This window comes from Microtus pennsylvanicus, chromosome 6 (genome assembly GCF_037038515.1).
Source record: "Microtus pennsylvanicus isolate mMicPen1 chromosome 6, mMicPen1.hap1, whole genome shotgun sequence".
NCBI classification, from domain to species: domain Eukaryota; kingdom Metazoa; phylum Chordata; class Mammalia; order Rodentia; family Cricetidae; genus Microtus; species Microtus pennsylvanicus.
The window spans coordinates 76460740-76477564 of NC_134584.1; the positions used below are offsets into that span (position 1 = coordinate 76460740).

General features: G+C 42.1%; 1 protein-coding gene across 6 annotated transcripts in view; it reads right to left on the reverse strand.

Moving 5' to 3' along the window:
• The window catches only part of Nr3c2 (nuclear receptor subfamily 3 group C member 2), a 322027-nt gene that overhangs the window by 302902 nt on the left and 2300 nt on the right, over positions 1 to 16825 (reverse strand). For 2 of the 6 annotated variants that reach the window (XM_075976498.1, XM_075976499.1), the window contains exon 2: positions 9254 to 11012. In XM_075976498.1, coding sequence (XP_075832613.1) covers positions 9254 to 11010 — 1757 coding nt within the window. In that variant the 5' untranslated portion in view covers positions 11011 to 11012. Of the gene's footprint in view, positions 1 to 9253; positions 11013 to 11433; positions 11528 to 14497; positions 14551 to 16438; positions 16801 to 16825 lie in introns of those variants that run through there. The other 4 variants (XM_075976496.1, XM_075976494.1, XM_075976497.1 and 1 more) reach the window with 4 other exon arrangements.

Genomic DNA, 16825 nt, shown 5'->3' on the forward strand with positions numbered 1-16825 from the left:
CTGTTTTTTTGATTATCATCTTTTCTCCCCATCCTTTTCTTTGTCATGTAGACAGATGTCTTTGGCGACATCAGCATTTCTGGTATGCTCACGCATCCCACATCTCTCCTGTTTAATGTTCATTCTTTGACCAATCATGACTTGATTCCCGATTCCAGCACTTCATGGAATTCTTCCTCAGAACTCACCAGCACTCCTGTCACCAGCTCACAATCTTGGACCTGTAGACCCTACTGCCAGACTATAATGCGACTGTCTCCTCCTTGGAAGAGAAGGACACAGGACAGGATTCTAGCACAGGTGTAACTAACAGCTGTGTATGGTTGTGGAAAACACATGTAATTTCTCTGGGCATTAACTTTGGGATCTATGACCACGATGACTATATTTATAACCTTAAAAGCCCTCTACTTTGTCAAGTCCAAGGTTTGCAATAATTATTAGCTTTGGCATCTACGAATCAATTCTATGTATATTTTTATAAATAATTTCCATCTCCTTTATTAGGACATGTTGCTCATGTTAGTGATCCATTTCAACATGTTCTTAGTCAAATATATCCATCGTGACCTTCCCAACAGATATTTCTATAAAGAGGCTTTCACGCTGCCTGTTCAATGCAGCCATCCACACAGGCAGTCCACCATCAGAGAGAACACTGGTAACCAAGTCAGACACTTCTCAGAGACATGGGATTCCAGGACTAGGACAGAAAAATACAAGACAGATGAAAGCAAGAAAGCAAACTGTTCAAAGAATAATGGAATCATGACAAAGGTGCACAGAAACCAGCTTTAACAGACTTCCCTGGCTTTATCGAGACCAGTCTGAGCTATCAGACAGGCTAGAATCCATGGCATAGGAGGAAACAGCGATGCCATGCAAAGATAAAGAGAAAATGAGTAAGCAAAGTTTGATGAAGGATGGAATGTTTTGATGCCTTCAAAGGACTTTCCTATAAAAGACCTAGTTATAAAAGGACAGGAGCCACTTTGCCAGGGAAAACCTGAAGACAGAATTTAAGTTGAGAGTTCTAAGTGAACAGTAGCAAGGACAATCACAGCCACATGCACTGGACAACCACAGTGCAAACGCTGCACTACCTCTGTCCCCCTGGATCTAACCACAGTGAGCCTGCTGAAGGAAACACTCCAGGACACTGGGATGGGCAGGAATTCTTTGTGGGAATACTCTAACAAAGCAAAACTAAACAAACAAGCTTGTATCAACTTAAAAACACTTTCACTTGGCAAAGAAATTTTCACCAAAGAAAGAGCCTATAAAATGGGAGGGAAATTTTTGCTAACTACATTTCTGACAAGGGTTAATATCCAGAACAAGTAAGGAAGTCTAAAAAGTGAGCAATGAAATGATGTAATTACAATCTCAAAAGAAAGAAAGAAAGAAAGAAGAAAAAAAAACACTTAGCCAATAGATTCAAGAAAACATTTCCCAAAGGAGGACATTAAGTGGTGAAGAGGTCTATGAAAAAATATGAAACAACACTAGAGAAGTACACGTTAAAATCATCATGTAAGAATAACTATTATAAAAAACTATTGGCAAGCATGTAGGAAAGTGGACCCCTGAATGCTACAGCCATCACAGAAAGAACTATTGGGTTTAAAAACAAACAAGCAAGCAAACGAACAGCTGCCATAGGACCCAGTGATGCTGACCTTGGATATACACAAAGGTAATAAAATCATCATGTTGACGAGACATTCGACTGAGCCCTGTTCATGACCGACAAGCAAAGGAGACAGCTTCTGTGTCCATCAACTCAGTACAAGAGTGGATAATGAAAATGTAGAATGTAGACACGATGCAGTTGCATTGTGTTATAAAAAGCACGAATACTGTCCGTTGTTGGGACAACATAGATGCAGATCATTGTGCTAAGTGAAATAAGCCAGCCACAGAGAGGCCACTGGCACGTGAGCTCACGCCTATGCGGAGCCTCAGAGCTGTTGTTATGGAGGCTGAGCTGTTGTTACCAGAGCTGGAGAGCGAAAGCGGGCGAATGGTCAGCAGGTTCTACCTGAAGATCTATTTCTGAGTAAGAAGTTACTGTGCGCTGCTGCAGTAGGCGTAGGGTGCCTGCCTATTCATAGTGACTGTGTACTGCACGTGAGAAAGTTAGGAGGAAGAAATTTAGATGCTTTGCCACACAGAAGTGATATTAAAGTACATAGATATGGTTTTCTCTAATTACTCAGGAGACATGATTCAAACCACATGCCTACAAAATTAATAAGGTCAATTTTTAAAATGTCATATAATCTACAAAAGACTGAAGCACTATCCCAGACCAAAAGAGAAAATGAAATATGACCAGTTAGCATAGCACTAAATTCTGAACTGGGTCCTGTTCCTGAAAGAGCCATTATTGGGACAACTGGCAGGAGCATAAGGTCCGCCCATAGATGCTAGCAATCTACCAATAACCGTTTATTAATTTTGATTGAAGTTCTGCAGTTGTATCGAGAAGGTTCTTATTTTGTAGGTGTTCGTGGTGGCAGACTTCCTGTGTAAATTTTTAAATAATTCTGAAATAAATTTTAATACAAAATTCAGTTTGGGAGCATGGAGGTAGATGAGCCAGTAAAACGTGCTGTGCAAGCATTAGGAACTGAGTTGGATCCACAGAACTCATGTTCAAAAATCAAAATAAAAAAAGCTAGGCACGGTGGCACTGGTTCATAATCCCAGAACCTGGGAGACAGAGACAGTGGATTCCTGGGGCTTGCTGCTCTGTGCATCTACCCTAATATGTGGGTCTTCAGGCACTGAGAGACTATCTCCAAAACCAAGGTGAATGATACCCGAGGAAGGACATACTCGGCTTACCTCTGGCATCTATATGCTTACCTTGAGACATGCTGTTGTACAGCATTGTGCTCAGGAAAGCTCCCTAAACAGAAGGGCAAATAACTCAAAGTAGCTTCAGGAAGTTCCTGAAACTGACCAGATTTATTAAGCCCCTCCTTGTCAGAGTTAGCAGTAAAAGCTGAGAGTTTTGTTCAGACTGAAGGAAACTGAGCTTCAAAGACTGCCACCTGACCAGCTTCCTGGAAGAAGCAGAAACAGCCAAGCTGCCTGAAGAGGTTTAGGCCAACTGAGGCACTTAGAAAGGAGAATCTCGAATCTATTGAGCTGCCTACAGACTGTGTAGTATACTCCAGGTTTCCAGCTTGTGAGATATCTCACCTATCCTGGGGTGGGTTTGGGTGATACAGCTGTCTTTGGGTCATCTCCACTTCTGTAAGGAGCCCCAATAAAACTCAAGGTTCACGGTTGTGGGACAATCTTTTCATGTTCTGTGAAGATATGTCTTTGCCAATGTTCCTGCTTATTGGTTGTATAAAAAGATGAATGGCTAATAGCTAGGTGGGAGAGGCTAGGCAGGACTTCAGGGAAGAGAGAGGATGAGGAGATGAATCTAAGCGTGCAGGGATGCCTGTGAGATGTGGACCAAGTCAAATATACAGAATGGAAGAGAGGTAGAAAAGCCATGTGGCAAAACATAGATGAATAGGAGCAGATTAGTTTAAGTTATAAGAGCTACCTGGTGACAAGCCTAAGCTAGAGGCCATGCTTTCATAATTAATAAGAAGTCTCGTGCGATTATTTGCAGACTGCACAAAGGAAAATCCGACCACAGTTCACCGAACACAAGTGATATCTGTACTTTAGTCTGCCGTGGAATCCCTCTCTGGGGTGAGTTAATATGTGTGCTGCATGTCCCCAGAAACTATTCCTCCGTATAACATATGCATCGCAGAAGATGGTTTTTGTAACATTTCAAATCTGCCCGCTCCTTTCCTTACGGTGAACATCCTTGCTCCAGAGACACAGTTCCCACTTTGGTTTCAAATGACCTGTGTCTGGCTCCTTCCCCCACTCCCCCATCCTCACCAGCAACACGGCTGCTTTTCTGCTCTGTCCCAGAGCTCCCTGTACCAGGAAATATTCACCTTTTACAAATTTTCTAATACTAGGTGAAAATTCCTTACTGTGGCCATCTTCCTTAACTCTGCTTTCCAGGGTTAGTCTACACCATCTCCCCGTGTGGATGACCAGGTGACCAGTCAACTCTGCCCCTTACAAACTGTATCTCACTTCATCTCATACTGCAGGGTTTTTTTTAAGAGATTTGTCTCACTAACAGCTAACTCATGAGGTAAAGCCACACACCACACACCACGTGGCCATGGTCATTCTTATCGGTGATCAAGTTAAGTCAAGGTCCAAGTTACAAATACAGACAGTGGTTATCTCACATGCTCCCTGAAGCGTGGACTTTTTAATAGTTCCAATTATTGCCGGTTTAGTTATATTCTTCCTTGAATAAAATTTTCTCTTTCTACTACTTCATACATAATGCCCACCTCTATTCAACATAGAAATCTGGACTCTGGCCATACCATTAACAATCCTAGATCTAGAGGTCTCTAGAATATCACGTAAGTTATGAATGTCTATTTGTAATTACATGTTAACTTCACAAAGACCAAAAAAAAAACCAACTTAATTAAAACTAAAGTGAAGCCTACATTTCACAAATTTCAAATTGGAAACTCTACAGTTTAGAATGAAGGTGTACGCCTTGAGAACACTGTCCACTGAGGACACTTCCCCCCCCCCTTGGTTTTCATTAATAATTTTTGGGTACAATCATCCAAGTTAATATGTATATCTAAGTGTAATCAAGAAGCACAATTTTCATTTATATTTGAGTTTAGTAAGTAAAAGAAAAATGATAAATTACTTAGTAGTAGGGTTGAAATTTTATTGCCAGATGAGCAATAGGAAACTAAAAGCCACAACCGAAAGCCAGGGAGCTTATTATTCTGGAGGCAAATATAAAGGATCAGAGCCCTGAAGGAAGCCAAGTGTCACCCTGCCACTGTCGTGGACATAACATCTGCTATTACTTTGTCACGCAAGGACAGGCAAGGTTGGGCACACCCAGAATTCCAATAAGCAAAAGGCATCGAATCTATAAATGGGAAATCTCCAGGTCCTGGTTCCAGCAGATTGCAAGGATGAAAACCGCCTTAAGGTGAAATTGTTTATCTAACTTAAACTATGGATTTCAGTTCAATATTCATATTTAAGTATAAAGCACTTAATAAAGCATTTTTGGGGCATAAAAGGTAAGTTGCTAGGAGTTAAAACTGAGACATTTCTGGCATGAGAAGCAAGACTTACCAGAAATACACTGTCCGGTGGTTTGCATACTATAAAGCACTTGGGTCTTTTTGGTGTTGTTGTTTGATTGGTTATTTGTTTTGTTTTTTTCCCTATAAAATGATCACCAATTTCTGCAGAAACTGCATAAGTTAATGAAAGTAAGTGAACTATCAGGAAAAGCAAATCGCATTCTAAAATCTTTACAAAAACACTATTCCTTAAAAGACTGGCCTAGAGAAATTCTAGGTATGTTAGCCATCTCGAAGGCAAGACATTACGTAACAAGTAATCAAAAGAATAGGGCACGTTTTCATCCTGAATGTCCCGGGCAAGGCTGCCTGGCTTTCCTACTGTCTGCATCAACATTCCTCACACAGCACACCTCCACCAGATCCACCGTTTCAGGAGCTGGCAGTTGCAAAGCTACTCACATCAGCACAGCCTATCTGGGAACTTTACTGATAGGGAGAACTTTGTCACACGCTTCTTGAATTGTGTGTCACTACAGAAAGAGAACTAAAGTCAAGTCAAGGGTAATTGACAAACAAAAACAGTTACCGGTCACTTACTGAAATTTTCTCCTCTGTCTGAAAACAAAGTACAAATGATGGCGAAGCCTTAATTTCTTGTGTTGGAACCTGCCAGCCTATGCCCTTTGAAACAGTGGACTTTATATTCAAAGCTCTAAGTCAATGTTAGCACTGCATTATGGGACTATCACAGTGACTATGGTTATCGCCATAAACAGCCAGTGTTGTGTTAGCAGAAGGGCTGCTTGTGCCAGGAAAAATGCAAATAGAAAGAAGAATTCGTAGCAGGTGTCAGATTTTTTTTTTTAAAGGAAACGTTGGGGTAAAAAAAGACAACAAATGTCTCAATTTTCTAATGAGAGGTCGCCCCCACCTCTCATTCTCACCATATAAGGATATATTGCTAGAGACGTGTGTGTGTGTGTGTGTGTGTGTGTGTGTGTGTGTGTGTGTGTGTGTGTATGTGTGTGTGGAGCACAGTTATTCGGGATCAGGTTAACAGTTGTTTTAAGAGACACTCTTTTGGTTCTCCCAAGGGAGTCTCAGTCATTTTAGTGGGCAGACCTCACAGAGACCTCACTCTAAAAAGAAGAAACTGAGGCAGCTCACGGCTCTGACTCACCCGAGGTCACAGTGCTGTTTGCACTCAGGCTGACACATGACACAGCCAGGTCCAGTGTCCACCCTAAGGCTTTACATTTAGCTTTGTCATAATTTACTTTACAACTTGGAACTCAGCACCTTCACTGGGAATGATTAACAGGGGTTACTTTCGTCACTGCTCCCACAGAATGCCCACACAGTGAAGTAAAGAACACGTACTCCACGGCCATTACTCTCTTCTGTCAGTCGAAAAAGTAGTCTAGGTGACAGTCATCTCTCTTTCCAACTACTCAGTAGGCTAACAAACTATATCTCCTTTCTCTACCAAGTCCTAAACCCCATGGAGAACAGGACAGACCAGCAATGACCGGCTTCTATGCTGGAAGCACCTTTCATTCTTAACAAGGAGCAAGGCTACCTAGGGGGCCTGGTGGCACTGCCTGTACCCCAACAGCCAGGAGACTGGAGAAGTAGAGTCTAAGACACCTGTGTCTCAAAACAAAACAAAACAAAAATCAAAGGTTCAAAAAACAATAAAAAACTGTTTATGTGTTATAACAAAATTAAATTTTAAGCAGAAACTGCTATTTAACTCATTTTAAAAACAATCATATTAATATAAACATAAGTTTATGAAAACAACAACTTCTCCAAATGAAAAACTTTGGTGAAGAAACAGTCTTTTTTTTTCTGGCAAGTCTATTGTCTTCTTTTAATATAAGAGCCAGATTCTCACATCAACCCCTGCATTCAGCATAGACTAATACAGTTTGCTCATGAACGTGGAAAAAAGTAGCCTCCTATGGATTTCCTAGAGATGGGAAGAACACTATAAAGGTCGTTACAGGCAATGAATCTTTGGAACCACAATGAAAACTGACTGAGTACTCTTGGAAATGGCGAATGGTTAATAGTAACAACATAGAATTTGAACAAATTCCAAGCTACTCAAACATCACTACAGTCCCCTACCAATCCACTGGTCCATTTCCACTCCGAGAAGACCTTTAACCCATCATGAGCTATGATTTCATGAACCTCTTTGGAAAGGTGTCAGAACCCCCAGATCACAGTTTGAAATCTTCAGGTTTTACCCAGAGAGGAGAGACGCTACTGCGGTAAACGGCATCGCCCATGACCTTGACCCTTCGCAGTCATCAACGCTTTATTTACCCAGAATTCTTTGAAATGGGATGTTATCACAAGTGAAAAAACTGGAAAAATTAATTTTGTCTAAAAAGATCATTTCTGTCTAAAAAATTAATTGTCTAAGAAAGAGACCGATGGTGAAACATGGGTGAGACAAAATGCAGAAACCAGCCTATGTGCCCTCTGACCCTCGACTGCACTCCGGAAATGCTCAGGCTGCCTTCCCCAACGAAAGCTGTACAGACTTGGAACCACCAGGATGGTAAGCAACACCAACCTTTGACAGTGAAATGTGGAGAGCTTGATCTTGTTGACACAAAACCCGCAAATGCGCAAGCAGAAAGGCTCTTCTTCCCGTGTGACAGGAGAAGGCAGTCTCAGTGCCACAGACACAGTCTGGTCACTCAGACCCATGGCATGCCTAAGGAGACTGAGTCACGGCTAATCAGGAGGGTCTGGGCCACAGCACTGGAATGCAGCCTGCTGTGCTATGAAGAACCGTTAAGAATGTATTTTTTATGTAACATTTGCTTCTTTAAAATAAAGAAGAAAAATATTTGATCCAGTAATAAGGGAATGGATTCTCAAACCAAGAGTTTTTGCTTGTGTTTGAAAAAGACAGAAAAAAAAAAGCTCCAGTAAAAGATATTGGATTATAGGTATAATTGATGTTCTGTTAATAGGATGGATATATTTTCTACAAAATAAAGATAGAAGGAAATGAAGGGAAACAGGAAATACCCACATATTCTTAGATGCCAACGAAATAAAGTGTAGTTAGAAAAGTTATACTTTATATATTCCACAAAAGGTTCACTTATCACATTCATGTAATAAAACCAGAATTGAAGCAAAGTCCAAAGCAAGTACTCATTGCATAAATAAGAACCACCCTTTACCCTCACATCTAAAACCTCTTCCGTGTTTTTCTAAACATACACAACACACTCTCTGCAACAAGGAAACCAAGACACATTTGACAGTAAACAGAGCATATCTTCTTACAGATCTTACATGCTGTAACTGTACCAATTCAGAACTAGAGTGACAATTATAATTTCTAATACGAGAAAATAAAAATTGCCCACTAAGTGCTTTTAGATGGCTGAGTCTTTAAACGCCTTCACAGTTAAGGAAATAATTTATTTGGACAGGAAACTACGACTTTTATATAATTAGCCTACTACCCTCACCCAGCTTTCCCCCCAAAAGAAACCTTCCTAGAAGATAGAGAGAAGGAAGCGTGTAGGTAACAGATTTGGGGATCTGTTTTATTTCACAAACTATTGAAGTAATTAATAAAGAATTTTAATATCAAAAGGAAACTAGCACCATGAGGGATAAGTAATTTAATACAGTCTCAGCGAACCAGAGAACAGCCAAGGGGTGAAAATGAGCACTAGTCTGCTAAAGAAAATACAGTAACTGGTAGAAAACAAACATTTTCCAAACACTCAAACAGACAACAGAGGGGCACTTAGATATGCTTCTTCAAAGGCAATGCAAACATTTTATAAGATATCTTAAGAAGTTTTTTGTTCCTCTATTTCAAATCATAGTGCTATATCAACATTCCAAAGAGAATAAAATGACCAACCTTAAACAAAAGTAAAACTCAGTCTCTTGAATGCAAAAATAAAGACAGGATGTAACAATTTACAAAGCCAGGAGTTTCAAAATAGTAATCAAAGAAAAACAAACAAAGAAAGAAGAGAAAGAAAAGGAAAAAGGAAGGGAGAAGAGGAGAGAAAGGATAACAAAATATATCAACTTACTTTGACACATTTTCTGGAATGTACTCTAGGACCGGGTATCCATCACTTCTCCTAGATGGCAGGTCACCGTGTGGTTTCCATGACTCCACTAATGTATTGACGGGTGGAAAGGAACTCAAGTGTTGGAAAGATTGGTCTCTAGGTGACCGTGATAAAGATATTGTACCTTGAGCACCAATCCGGTAGTGAAAGGACTGTCCACCCGAATTCACACCAACGATGGCGGATGATGGGATGCTGGTCTCAGAGTAATAGCTCCCATCATCTGGTTCTTGCTTAATCCCCATTGGGAATGCACTGCCCTCACAGCTACCATCAAAACCGGGCACAGGTGGTCCTAAAATTCCTGATAGGGAATAATAGTCTTTATCATCCATAAAGGAAAAATATGAGCCATCCATGAATGGAAACGGGTTGACCGTGGGGTTCCCTTTAAGAGAGGAGCCCGAACACGAGTGCTTGGTTGATTCTTGCTTTATTGGTACAGAGAATGGAGAACCGGGGTTGATTTTGCTGTTTCCTCCCAGGCAGGAGCTGCTGAAAGTCCCGTCTGGTTCTGGTTTTATGTACTGGACAATGTTGAGCTGGCCAGTCACACCATTGGAGATGGCCTTCTCGACTTCCTCTGTCTTAGGGAAAGGAACGTCATGAGCACCTTTCTCATGGGTGTCTGGACTGGGAACCACATCCCGGATGGCACCGGCTGCAGCAGCAGCGCCTGAAGCAGCATAGCCGAAGGCATTGTTGATGGGGCTGCAGATGGACCCCACAGTGCTGGCTGTCGGGCTGGAGAGTGTGGATCTGTTGTTGGTGTTGGAAGGGCTGGAAACGGAGCACCTTGAGTTGTTAAGATTTGCCGGGCTGGACACAGAGGAGCGCAGAGTGACATTATTCGGACTGGAGACTGGAGATTTTACACTGCAATGACTCGGAGGGCTGGAAATCGGGGATTTCATGCTGCTTAAGGGACTTGAAAGAGGGGAGCCCACGTTGCTAGCATGAGTGGGGCTGTGCGACCGTGAGCCTCGGTTTTCAACATTGGGGGAGCATGTTAGAGGGGTTCCTTGAGTGATGGGACTGTGCACTGGGAAACTGCCAAAGCCGGCTGTGGAGGAGGACATGGAGTTGATGCCCGCAGGGCTGCAGACCGAAGACGACATGTTCAGCGGGCTGCAAACAGAGGGGCTCTTCTCGTGACAGATGATTGGGCTCTTAACAATGGCACGCATGACCCCACCATTCATGGAGCCTCCAGAGTCAGGCATGAATGACCTCAAAGGCCTGCTCATACCACTTAAGGTAGAGGGCCTGTGGCCATTCTCTTTGTAAAACTTCACCAGTTGCTCCATGTTTTGGTAAATCTTTGCTGGGCTCATGCTTCCTTGTTGGTTCTGCTGATCATAGGAGTAGTCGGCATCTCTCACTGAGTCCATGTATAAGCCCATGGATTCAGCCACAGTGGCTGAGAGTTCCTTGGATTCCAGCTCCGTTTTAATATCAGATGGTAAAATCCCAGACCGACTATTGTCTTGCTGAAGGCAAGGGAGTAATTCGTGTTTTTCTTTGCTGCTTCCTTGAGTACTGTTGTTTGGGATAGCACCGGAAACACAGCTGACATTGACAATCTCCATGTAGTTGTTCTCATCGGTCCTTTCTGCAGGTCCAAGAGAAGAACGCTCTACTGTCTGAGAAACTTGACTCCAGCGTCCTTCCATATCTAGACCTTCAGGGAGACTGTGGTAGCCTTTGGTTTCCATAGCTAACAAACAAGATTTATATTAACATATTAGAGTCAGTAACACAGTAGTAAGCTTAGGCATTCTAAAATTGCATTTATTGAGCTACACTATATATTCAATTTGGTATTAGCAATATTTCTAGTTGCATTAAAATTTATCTTCATGGGTGCTGACACAAAATATCACGCAGAGAGAATACCAACTATAACTTGTTCAGAAGCGAGAAGACTCAAACCCAATTTTGCATCTCAATTAAAACTCGCTATAATTCAGCCTTCACAGTTTGTAAAAAACATTTATAAATGTGAACTTACTTGAATATTAAATAATCATCAGTATAATCGTAGGGATGGATGAGGTAATCAGAGAAGAAAGTGAGAACTGAGTGGGAGACTCAACAAGGCCTAAAGCATGGTGACAAATATCAAACTTAAAACTAACCTGGGTGACCTTTCCTTGAGATCCACTTCTACGCAGGAGCGTGGCTGGTTTCCTTGCTGCTAAGCTTGCTCCCATAATAAAGCTCCTTTATACACTAAAACAAAACAAACAACTAACTTTATGACTCCAAAGTTTTGGGAAACTTGCTCATATAAAAGCTGCCTTCCATACGATCAAATACATAGCTTTATTATCAATGATATGCAATTAAGGGTACAGTTTCCAAATATAAGAATGGATAGCCATAGGGAAAATCATTGACAAATTGTTTCTAAAACAATAAGGCTTTCTTACAGTACATCAGTGGTGAAGACAGTTTAGTGTCAATTCTGAAGAGTGCAGGTGTATATAGACTGATTGACTTGGAGCACAGATTGTGGCAGTTGCCAGGCGGTTCAGCCACAGCGGTGACTCTTGTACTTCAATAACCAGCACCCTAGCCTAGAAATACCTCTCTTATGTCTTCCAACAGCTGGACATTTTCACTCTCAACTATGAATGAATGAAGCTTATGAAGGGCCCTGATCATTTAAGCATTTATTCAAGAATATTTCCAAAGCACTCGTTACATCCTGGGTCTAAGAACAGTTCTGAATCTGTAATAATGAAACGACCAGCCTAGTTTCCACCCTAGAGGGAGCCCATTGGAGTGTTTTCAATATACATTCATTTCCATCTGCTCTAATCAATAAATTTAGCTCATGGACAGATTGCAATAGGCTATATGCTCATAATTATTATATACTATATAATTCAGCACATTATTACAAGCCTTTCTGATACATTATTTAACTTCATGAACCAATCTATATACAAAAAGCAAAAACGTACTCATAAACAATACAAGTCAGAGACTCAGGTGCTGGCCACATAACTATGTGCAAGACCTGGAATTTGATCTCAGGTCTCTCTGTTTACCAGTGTTTCCCAACCTGGGTCTTAAGGACACTTTCGGGCAGATCTTTATTGTTGTTGGAGGCCTGCCCTATGCGCTGGATTGTGTTAAGCAGGGTCTCTGTCTCTGAAGCACTAGATGCTGAGAGTACCACCTTCCCCGGTTGTGACAGCAACGAAGTCTGCAGATTATCAAATGTTCTTAGGGAGCAAGATCTCACCCCTGAACACTGCACTAAAGAAACAGAGCACTGCAAAATGAATTCGCTCTTATCTGTACATCTTAGAATTAAAAAAAAAAAAAACGATGCCTGCGTACATTTTCAAATCTGTATGTCCTGTGAAGCCTTCGTACATAAATGCAGTTCTTCGTACACAAAGCCCTGCATTCTTTCTCTGCTTGCCTCTAGCCTCTCTCCCCTACCCTTTCTTCATTAAAAGGAAAAAAATTGGAAGTCCTTTGCTACAGAATGTATATGAATTAACATTGCAAAACAATATAACGACTTCACTAAATAAATTTGTATTACATATTACAAGCCCCTCTAATGAAATATAATGCACAAATTGCCTGAGTCTTACAATTGCCCCTAATTTTTTTTGTATTCTGCAGTAGATTTTCAATTATGAGCAGTCAGAAACTATCAATTCCACCACTGTGTCCCAGATGGATAGTAAAATGCAAATAAAAATGTTTAACTATTATACTATAATCAATACACAATTTATGAACCTTAAAATCTACCAATTATGTAGCATGCTTTCACTTAACAACATTATTAATTCTTAATCAAAAATCAATCACTAAAAAGTAGAAAATAAATCAAATCACAAAGATTGAGGTAGTTATCTGGGAATTTCAGCCAAGAAAAAAAAGAAAATAAGTATGGATGAAAACCAAGTTAAAGCCGAAACACACACAGAGTGAATTGAGACCTAAATCATTGCTAATAATGGGCTTTTTTTTTTTTTTGGTTTTCACTCTCCTGAAAACTCCATCATAGCAGCGAATTGGAAAATATAGTCAATATTTTGTTCTCTTCTACTTCGATAGGAAATACTCTGTCCTTTCCACAGCAAAGACAGTCGGATACAGCTGAGGTATAGATGGTTCACATTCAGATCCATGAAGTATCTCAAGAACTATGTTCAGAGCAGAACTTCTTGTGTATGTCCATGCCATCCCAGTCCTCTCCTGAGCTCTCCTGTGGCCTCCCTAAAGACCTCTGTGTGAAGTGATCCCTTTGCCTCCGCACTACAAGGCTTCCACGGGAATTCCTCCCAGGGTTGTAGCTGTAGCCGCCAACCTCCCTTCCACCATAAGCAATAGGGCTCTGTGCCCTGAGACCCTTCTCCAGAACTTCAGACTCCCAACTGTCTGTCGGGAGAGATGGGCACACTGCTTTTTATGAAATCTCCGTAAAATTCTGAGCTCTAAAATCCCAGGGAGATTTTAAAGTACAGAAGCAGCATATTTTTAATCCAGCACTCCCTGAAACAGTTTGATCTCTGTACATCCCGTTGCTGTTCGGAGGGCCTACTAATATTCTGAGGACCATTTGTCACGCTCCTCAGCGAGCCATATACCAGACCAGCGAAGGTCTCTAAGGCTCACAGAGAATCCTTCCTGGAGATAGTGGGTGCCAGCCACAGTTCCTCTCTACAGGGAAGAATTTTATCAGCTAACATCAGAGAGCTGATCTCAACTCCCCAAAGTCTTGCTTCACCAAACCCAGCACTCACATAATAGCCTCCTAAAGCCAACCGTATTTCACCGCGTTATTGACAGGAAAATCATGAGGAATTTGCCATAGGCTTTTCTGAAATCTAAATTGGCTTTGTTCAAGGGATCCTCATCTATCAACCTCACCAACCTCTCAAATGACAGAGAGGAAAGGTCCGGCAGCCAGCACAGAGAGGTGGACAGCAGTGAGCCTGCAAACACTTCCCCTGCAAACCTTGTTTCAGAGACTAGATGCTTTCAAAATAGCATCGCTGAGATATTTTATGCTGAGTCTTGCTTGGTTAGTATTTTAGTTAGTATTTTCTATAAACAAATGGGTTAAGTTAGAAATTTATTTCCTGTGTTGTCCAGGAAACTCGGGTTGTCTTTTTAGAATTGGCATAATGACCATGGCTTTGAACAGTAGTTCAGTCAACCCGAACTTACCAGAGACTACTAAAAATACGACTTGATGAATATGATCCTCATAAAACTTTATCCTGAGGGTAAAGGGAAAGCTTTTGTTACTTAAGAATAAAATAAGGCAGTGAAATATATAAATTATATTCCTAGCTTAAGAAAAACTAGGCCTCTTAGTACCAGAGACTCTTAGGTCATTATGACCTTTATTTCATGCAAAAGAAACAAAAAGGTGAGAAAAATTCACATAAGTAAGGGAAAGCACCAACAGGTTTCATGTGTATGTGTGTGTGCCCGCATGTGTATGTGCATATGTGTGCATGCATGTGTGTGTGCATGTGTGTGTGCGTCTGTGTGTGTGCATGTGTGTGTGTGCCTGTACGTGTATGTGCATGCGTGTGTGTGCATAAGTGTGCATGAGTGTGTGTGTGTCTGTGTGTGTGTGTTTGGAGTAGTACTAATATCCTGATGGGCATTTATTACTATTGTCCTAAATGAGCCATATGCCAGGTTTACAAACCTCTCTAAAGCTTAGAAGAATACACACGTACAGCCTTAAATGCTATTTCTGTGAAGGAAACAGACTTTAAAACTTTGTTTCATAGCCTATTAAATTGCCCTTTTCCATAAAGAAGTAATTTATTTTTCCCCCATGAAATTATTAAAGACCCTTAGAAATCTGCATCTTTTCTGAAAACTTTCACTTTCAATCACGTTTACTGCTCTCGGATACGTATCTCCTTCTTAATGGCACCTTCCCCCCAATCATGTTGCTTTCAGGTGGCACAGTTGAGACCCAGCTTGAGGGCTTCACGACACATGCCTGTTTTACAAGGCAGAAGATGACTTCAGGAAACCAGTTTTAGTCGCTCTGCCTCTCAGGACTGTCATCTTCCCCTCTTATAATGGGGGGAAGTAGGATACGTCTGCCAAGGTCACCTAACAGAGCAGGAGAACCAGTTAGAACTAAGCATACCTGATTCTGTTCACTGGCCAACTGAACCACATCAGCTTTCCAATTGTTCTTTTAAACAAAACTACCTCTTCCATAAAGGAGAAAGTTCCGCTTTAGTCCCCCCCCCCCCCAGCCCCGCAACACAAACTTCTCTCCAAAAGTATTTCCATGGTAGTGTGTCATGTCAAACGTGAAATTAAAGCTCCAAGGAAGGACCACACAGATGGAGAATGCTGTTATCATTGCTATGTAAATATCACCAGTAACAGCACCTAGAGAATGAGGACCCGAAATATTAAGGAGCTTTTAAAATTCGGCGATCTTAATAACTCGTCTGCTAACAAAAGTTTTTCGAACTACGTTATAATAAATAAATAACGCAGATGGTATGATAAAGCATTGTGACTTAAACCCTGACTTTTTAAAATGCAGCAGGAAAAGCCATGCATCTAAAATCCATCTGGCCAGGGATGCCATCAAAAGCAACTTCATCCCTTTTCCGTCCCTGCCCTGACAATCCCGTAGAGTTTCCCCAATATGAAGGAAAGGGAAACGCAAGATTTTCCAGACCCTTTTATACAAGATCTATGGGGATCTGGCTTTTTCAACTGCCCTATCGGCTACACCTCCCACCCAGATTGAGGAGCTTCCGCAATTGATAGATGAAAGAAACATTATTCAAATGTCTTCTAAAATTTGCAAGAGGAAAACGATCTGAAATTCATTTGTGGGGAAAGGGGAGGGTGGCAGACCTCCCACTGTCAAAGGCGGTTAAAAGCCGCTCTTTAGAGGGCATTTATCCAAAGTGGCCAAACTTTCCCAAAATAGTCCTCAGCCGGCTGGGGTGGGGGGGGACGGGGGGTGGAAAACCAAAACAAAACAACAAGCACACAGCACATACTGACTGTGCCTCCGGATTACGCAGCGGCTTCTCCTTGCAAAGTGCAAGCCACCCTTGCCATGGCCGCACGCCGGGCAGGACCGGAGGCGCCCCACTGCGCACCCCTACACACCTGCCTCGGCCGGGGTCGTCTTCTCGCCTTCTACCTGTTGCAGCGCTTGCCACCGCCACGACACCCCTGCTGCGGAGCCCCCCTACATCCAACCACATCCAGGCCAGAGAGTGCCGCTCTCCCTGCAGAGGGAAAGCCGGAGGCAGAAGCGCTGGCGCCCAGGTGACTTGCACCGGCTTCCTCTGAGCAGCCTGAAGTTGGCTCTCTTCTCCCGGGCCCAATGACACCCTGGGTGCGCAGGAGCTAAGGGGAGGGGTCAGGGGCAGGGCCAGGGCCAGCAAAAGAGGGAGGGAAAGAACGCGCTGGAGGGAGCGGGCAAAAGCCCGGAGGGGGGGTGGGCCAGCTGGAAGGCCGGTCCTTTTAAAAGCGGGTCACATGTCCAGAAAG